This window comes from Lolium perenne, chromosome 4 (genome assembly GCF_019359855.2).
Source record: "Lolium perenne isolate Kyuss_39 chromosome 4, Kyuss_2.0, whole genome shotgun sequence".
Lineage (NCBI taxonomy): Eukaryota > Viridiplantae > Streptophyta > Magnoliopsida > Poales > Poaceae > Lolium > Lolium perenne.
Window position 1 is genome coordinate 285,412,694 of NC_067247.2, and position 7,289 is coordinate 285,419,982.

Consider the following 7,289-nt stretch of genomic DNA (forward strand, 5'->3'; position numbering starts at 1 on the left):
AACCATTCATCATCATCATTTGAGAAAATAATTTAAATGAGATATAATACCTCATACAATTTAATAATGCCTATTATGATTTAAAATCTCCAAGTATTTCATGTGAGAGTTTTTGACCAGGGGTCCAAACTTCATATGAAGGTACTTGGGACAAGATTTAAATGAAGTGAAACACTTCATACAATTTACACAACTTAAACTAGCATCACACATTACTATGGAGTGGGTAGATGTGTTTTTCTTATTTAAGGAAAATAAGGTCCTCTCCTGCTAGTTAAGGTGTTACTTTTAATTACTTAGAGAAATAATTTCCTTTCATTATCTTATTAAGATTTATTTTCTCTCATGAATAATATATGACCTAGATTGACTAAGTCAACCTCTTCATACTCATCATTTAAGAGAATGATTTAAATGAGGTGAAGCACCTCATACAATTTAATCCTAATATGATAAAGATTTAATATCATCAAACAATTCATATGAGACCTTCATGACCAGAGTCTCTACCTCATTTTTAATTGTTCATGACAAGATTTAAATGAGAGAAAAACTCCGATGTGATTTATTAATAGTTTTGGACAATATCTTTGACTAGAAATAGCCATATAGTCCTTTAATTAAGCTAGGCCATGATCATTCAAAGTAACCATACCATATTTTTACATAAAAAATTAGTGCAAGTGAAGTGTGAATTATAGCAATTGGATTTACTTCAAAATTCAAATTGGTTGATTTTTAAGATTTATTTGAAGTTGTAAAAGTTTCTGACTTGTTATTTTTGTCACATTTATTCTACCCACAAATTTCAAGGTGGGACCAGTGGGGTTGGATAGATCTTTTTACAAGCTTTCCAGCAATATAAATTTCATCAAATTTGGTTGGGTAGATTTGAAACTATTCAATTTGTAGCACAGGACCAGTTTGTATTTTACAGATTTGAAAATAAATCAAATTCAAATGGTTGGGCTCGCGCGGGAAAGGAAATGGGCCAAAACGAGGGAAACTAACTGGGCTGGCCCAGGTAACGTTTCAACGCGCCACGGGCCAACTGACAAAGGGGTCCACCTGTCAGCGACTGTTGCTTACCGAAACGGTACTGGAGGCTGAGAGGCGTTAGATCAGAGGGAGATCGAACGGCGGAGGATCTTCGTCGTCGTTGGCGAGAGAGGAGGCGCTGGCACGGCGGAGTAGGGGGTCGACGGCGAGCAGGGACTCCGGCGAGCGGCGGCGTTGATGCAGCTGGTCGTTGTCGACGACGGCGAGCTCGACGGTGGTCGCGGGAGCTCCGGGGAGGGACTAATTCGTCAGCAATCTTGCAGGGTACTGGCGGGCTATTCCGGCGAAATTCCGGCGAAGGAGGGCTCGATCGAGGAGGGGAAGGGGTATTGGCGAGCTAGAAGGGAGTGGGGAGGCGGCTGGTGTGAGGATTGGAGGCGCGGGTGCTCTCTTTTATAGGTGCGCAAGATGGCCGTGGGGTGTGCGGCGAGGTCGACAGCGGAGCGGCGCTTCCGGCAAGGGGTAGGGGTAGGCGACGACAGGGCGAGGTAGGCGATGTCAGTGTGGTGCTAGGGCGCTAGCTAGCTAGGTGGGGGACGGTCTGGCGAGCGAGCGCGACGACGAGTCCTGGCGGCACGGGCGCGGGAAAACGGGGACCTGGTCGTCGGCGACGGCGCTCGCGCGAGCCACGGAGCGTGTCTGGCGGGATCGTGGTACGGTGGCGAAGCTCTAGGAGGAAGATGGGGTCCAGGGGAGGCGTAGCTTGTCGGGGCGGCAGGTGGCCAGTGAGTGTCCGCGGCGTGCACACGCGCGACACGAGCGGCATACTGGGAGGGTCTGGGCGCGCGTTTTCCGGCCAGGCTACGGCGTCTATGTCGACATGGCCGTTGCTAGGTGAGGTAGGGGAGTGCGGTGGCGAGCTAGGGCACCAGGGCCAGTACTGGGGAGGAAAGAGAGAAGAGGGAGCACGGCATGGCCGGCATGGTGAGTGGCATGGCCGGCATGGCCATGTCCTTGCTTGCTAGCTTGCCCTCCTAGGGTTCCTGTGCTGGTGTGAGGGTGAGAGGGGACAAGGGTACATGTAGGTTAGTTTGGGGCAGTAGGGTTGGGTGTAGGACACTATTTCAAATAGTGTTGTTTGTCCCCTTTTTGGATTTCATCAATTTTTGTCCAAATTTGATTGAGTTCAAATGGCTACCAATTTTGGAAATGGGGTGTTTAGTTGAGTTGCAAGTGATCAGAGAGAATGAGAGGTGGTGGTGGAATTTTCAAATTCAAAGATTGGCAAAAATGCTAAGTGTGAGATTGTTCCAAATATTAAAAAGTCCTAACTTTGCATGAGCATAGATTTTTATCCAAAGTGAATTTGGCATGGTTGTCTTTACAAAAGTTGTTCATCTTGATGTCCTCTTGGATGACATGCAAAGAGTTGAGAAAGTTTGGTTTGAAAATATTGAATTGCAGGGGCTCAAAGTAGTGACCAGAATATAAATGGCAGATTTGACCATTATTGTATGTGAGCCAATTTTGAGTTTGAATTTGATTTGATTTGTGTTTATTTGATTCCAAAAGTTGTAATAAGTGTTTAGTAACATAATACAACTAATGGTGCAAGCCAAAAGGGTCTAGGTTAAAGATTTCAAAAATTGGACATAGCCACATATGTGTATTGGAAAAATCCTTTTATTTTCAATTTCATTTGGTTTTTCTTGACCCAATTTATGTGGTTGAGGTTTAAAAGGATATAAGAAAGTAATCTAAGCAATGGAAACAAGTTTGGTGACCTTTTGCTCAAATTTGTATTTTTGGCCATTTCTCCTCATATGCCTCTATGGACATTTTGAAATTTTCTTTACTTTGTTTTGTTTCAACTTGGATTGGCTTGGTTGAGTACTAGGTAAGATTTCTTAATATTTTCAAACCATCTAGCAAAGGTAGATCATGCCTTAGACCTATTTTTCAAATATAGTCTTAGGCTCATATGTGTATCTCTATTTTTATTTCCTTTTCTTTTTATTTGATCAAAGGGCATGGTGTAGGGTTCATTTAGGGTTAGATGAGGTTTAGTGTTGGTTTCAAACCATTTGGGCAAGGTAGAGGTGCTTAGGTCAAGTTTTGGTAATAGGGCTATGTGCCACATATGCCTCTATGCATATGTTTAATTTTATTTTTGTTTTCCACTTGATTTGGTTGGTAAGTACTAGGTTAGGTTTGTTGACGTTTTCAAAACATCTAAACAAGGTAGAAAAGTCTAGGTAGAAGTTTTACCAAAAATATCCATAGGCACATAGGCCCCTTTCTTATTTAATTTCATTTCTTTTTATTTTGTTTATAATGGATGGTGAGAAGAGGGGTGAGGTTTAGGGTTTAGTGGGATCTAATAATAGTTCACCACTATTTAGAAAAGTAAGAAGGGTATTAGTCAAGATTTGCATACTAGGGCTATATGCCCACATATGTCTTTTTATTTTATTTTAGTTCCTTCTTATTTGATCCTATTTAGTTTTGGAGAAGGTTAGGGTTTAGGGTTTTGGAATTATGTTCCATGTAATAAACAAACAATCATGGCAATACCACAAGTATTGGGTGTGAGCACTATGCATAGCATCATATTCAGAAAAGTTTTTGTTGGTTCACATTTTTGGAAAAAGGAAATTCATTTTCTTCTTTGTTTTAAAAATTTGGGATGTTACAGAAACTTTAGGGATATGTTTTCTCTTCCCCCTTGGAAGCCGGCCCTACATGAGTTGGAGGGGGCCACCTCTGCCGCAGCGATGCCCCTATATAAGTAGAGGGGATGCAGGGGCACTTCAACCCTAGCCACCATACCCCATGCTGCCTCTCTCTTCTTCCTCCTCTCTTGCGTGTAGGCGCCCTGACTCGTGGGAATCTCCACCATAGCCATCACCCCTATGGTGTTGTTGGCTTGTAGATCCCAACTACCTATCCACCTATGCTTGATTGATAAAGAAGGATGAGACGTTGTTGTGTTGCATGTGTGCACAACTCGGAGGCGTCGTTCGTTGTGGTGTTGATCGGATTGGATCATGAGGAGAATGACTACACTGACCACGTCATTAATGCTTCCAATTAGCGATCTATAAAGGGTATGTACATCTCGGTATTTTTCTCGTTTCTTGCATATTCATAGATTGGGTCTTAGATCTTTGCTCTTTCTCAATTGGATCTTGAATCGTTCGCATCTCGTAGTACTTTTTTTGTCTTCTATGTTGCGAATGCGTTTAATAAAAGTCTAGACCCTCTTGTAGTTTCCCCGCTATCTCTGTATCTACCTTGAACAGAAACAAGTTGTCGTCAACAACAAAAAAAGGCGAATGACCGTCGAAGCTTATAGTGCCACCTTTAGTCTATGGAACTCTGATAAAAACTGTGTTTTAATAGGCACGAAAGGCTCTCTCTTCTGGTAACAAGAAGAGGGTGATACTGGGTCGCCCAGCCTCACCCCTCGAGAGGGTATAAACTATTCCAGCCTGCCTCCAGTGAAAGCACCCTAAAAAGAAACTAGGGTAATCAAACGCATCACCATTTGAACCCAAAACTTGTGAAAGCCAAGCTTGATCATAATAGCCTCAAGATAGCTCCACTCCAGTCGGTCGCACATTCTTTTTCATATCAAGCTTAATCGCACAACAATGGTTCTTCTTTCCTCGGTTCCACTTCATACAGTGGCGACAGTCATTAGCGGTAATAATTTTGTCTACAATTAACCTCCCTAGTATAAATGTTGATTGTTACTCCGAGATTATATCCGGGAGGCAAACCTTCAACCTATTCGCCATGACCATGTAAGCGATCTTGTATACGATGTTGCATAAGTTGATTGGCCTGAACTAACACAATAAAGGTCTAGTTGATTTTCACATGTCATCTTCACCTTTTTAACATTTGTAGGACTGCCAAAGTGACATCTTCCCCACACAAACCCCAATGGGTTGAAAAACCATCCGGTCTCGAGGCTTCTGTTGGAAACATCTGAGAAAGAACGTATTTTACCTCCTTTGCTTTAAAAGATTTTATGAGCATTTCATGTATTTGTGTCGTGAGTTTGACAGGGATGGCACCCAAAACCTCATACATGCACGCACTCCTTCCGAACGGTATAGGTTATCATAGAAGCCCCGTGTCAAATCAGGCATCACCTTATCGTTCTCCATGAATACTCCATCCAAACACTTGAATTTACTGATCTAGTTCTTCGTTCTCTGGCTCGATTAAAGATATATTTTTTCGAGGTGGAGGCTTGGCTAAAGATGAAAAAACGCGTGTTCTTATCACCCTCAGAAAGCCATCGTACTTGCGATCGTTCACGCCACGTTACCTCATCATGCTGGTACTGCTCAAGAAGTTGATGGTGTACATTGGTCTCCTCATGAGAGGGACCCTAGGTCTGCTTGTAGGAAAGCCAAACCGGTATTGAGGTGCTTGATCTCCCTTTGGATGTGTACTAAAATTTCAGTCCTCCACTTCTTGAGTGACCCCGAGCACTTTTTAAAAAAATAATAAGTATTTTTTCTTTAATTTTGAAAATACGTGATTTTGAAAATTTACAAAAATAATACAGCATCGAATTGGCCCAAGCCGACATGTACTAATTGGCCAAGCCGAAGACGATAGGTTCGTCGACGAGATGCAGAGTCTGGTCAACAGACTTGTCGTCCTTACCGTGGGCGTAGACAGCGGAACGTGCCAACGGGTAAACAAGGCGAGACTGGCGTCTACAACGAGGCACACAGAATCCAGATCTGAGACCCTAATCCCCCAAAAAATGAGCCCCATCTGTCAGCCTCCTGCCCGGTACCTTGTAAACGATCGGCATGACGCGTGACACCACGCAAAACCACGGCCAGCCGCAATCTAATCCGGCGCCGCCAAACGCCCACGAAGCCGCGGAATGGAGGCCATCCTCGCGCGCGGTCGCAGTCACAGCGCAACATATAAACCCCCCGCGCCCCGAGTCCATCATCTCTATCCAAACAGTTCGTTCTGCTCGCACGCACCGATTGCATAGACACGCGTAAAGCATACAGGAGAGGGAAGAGAGATGGATCCAGCTCCAGCTGAGGGCAGACGGGTCTTGGTTGCCGTGGACGAGGGCGACGAGAGCGCCCATGCCCTGCGGTGGTGCCTCGCCAACTTCGCCGCGCGCGGCGACACCGTCCTCCTGCTCTACGTCCGGGCGCCGCCGCCCACCTACTCCGTGCTCGACGCCACCGGTACGTACCTTCGTCGATACATATCACCCTCGGCTCTGCTTATGCTTCTGCTTCTGCTCTTTCGGCGGCATCGAGAGCTGACGAGAGGCTATGCCACAAGCTCCTGTAGGACCGGTGGGCTACATGTTCGCCGAGGAGGCCACCGCCGCCGTCGAGGGCTACAGCAAGCAGGTGGCGGACGCCGTGGTCGAGAAGGCGCAGAAGCTCTGCGCGCTCCACGGCAAAGAGAACGGCGAGATGAAGGTGGAGGTCAAGGTCTCGGTTGGGGACGCCAGGAGCGTCATCTGCGAGATGGTGGACAAGCTCGGAGCCGACGTGCTCGTCATGGGGAGCCATGGCTATGGCCTCTTCAAGAGGTAACCAAAATTACTACTGCTTCTGAACTATGGCGCGCATACGCTACAGTATTGTTGCAGCAAGATCAGCTGCCTGCTGAATCGGTGATCACTTGCAGGAAGCTACTCTAATTGGTTTCAAACTTCAGTATATCTTCAGTCAGAGTAGTGACAGAGGATTGCCGTTGGTTTTGCAGGGCTCTGCTCGGGAGCGTCAGCGATTACTGCGTCAGGAACGCCAACTGTCCCGTTCTCATCGTGAAGTCGTAATAGCATGGATAGATTGTTGTTTCTCCAGAGATGATTAGCAACGATGCTTTTCTTTTCGGGCACTTTGCTTCTTTCGCCTGTATCCTGCCACTGGTGTTCAAGTTCTCCGGCGGGACGTCAGACGTGTATATACAGTGTTTCTGTATTATCTGTTCGATGAAAAAAATTTCCCTTTTTCTCACGTCGTTGTTGCCTTTGAAAAAGGGTCCCACTATGGCTCAGCGCGTGCGTGCTAGTTTTTTTTGAACGGGTAAGGTCCCGAAGGACCGAGATACTTCATTAATTCAGAGCGGTGGAGGTATAAAGTACAGCAAGGACCCTGACAAGATGGGAAATTATACAATAGTCCCTAGCTTTTGCACAAAGGACTCTAGATCTAGGATGAAGAACGCGATCCAGTCCAGCTCCATCTCCACGAAGCTCGAACAACATCCAACCATGCTCAACTGCG

General features: G+C 45.4%; 1 protein-coding gene across 2 annotated transcripts; it reads left to right on the forward strand.

The window, feature by feature from the left end:
* Positions 1-5,997: 5,997 nt before the first annotated feature.
* On the forward strand, positions 5,998-7,019 carry LOC127295643 (universal stress protein PHOS32). 2 transcript variants are annotated; one of them, XM_051325607.2, is made up of 3 exons: positions 5,998-6,233; positions 6,334-6,589; positions 6,766-7,019. In XM_051325607.2, exons 1-3 carry the CDS (start codon positions 6,062-6,064, stop codon positions 6,836-6,838), a joined length of 501 nt encoding a protein of 166 aa, XP_051181567.1. In that variant the 5' UTR covers positions 5,998-6,061; the 3' UTR covers positions 6,839-7,019. The 2 variants fall into 2 exon arrangements, with proteins under 2 accessions (XP_051181567.1, XP_051181568.1); XM_051325608.2 differs by having other exon boundaries at positions 6,343-6,589.
* Positions 7,020-7,289: the final 270 nt, after the last annotated feature.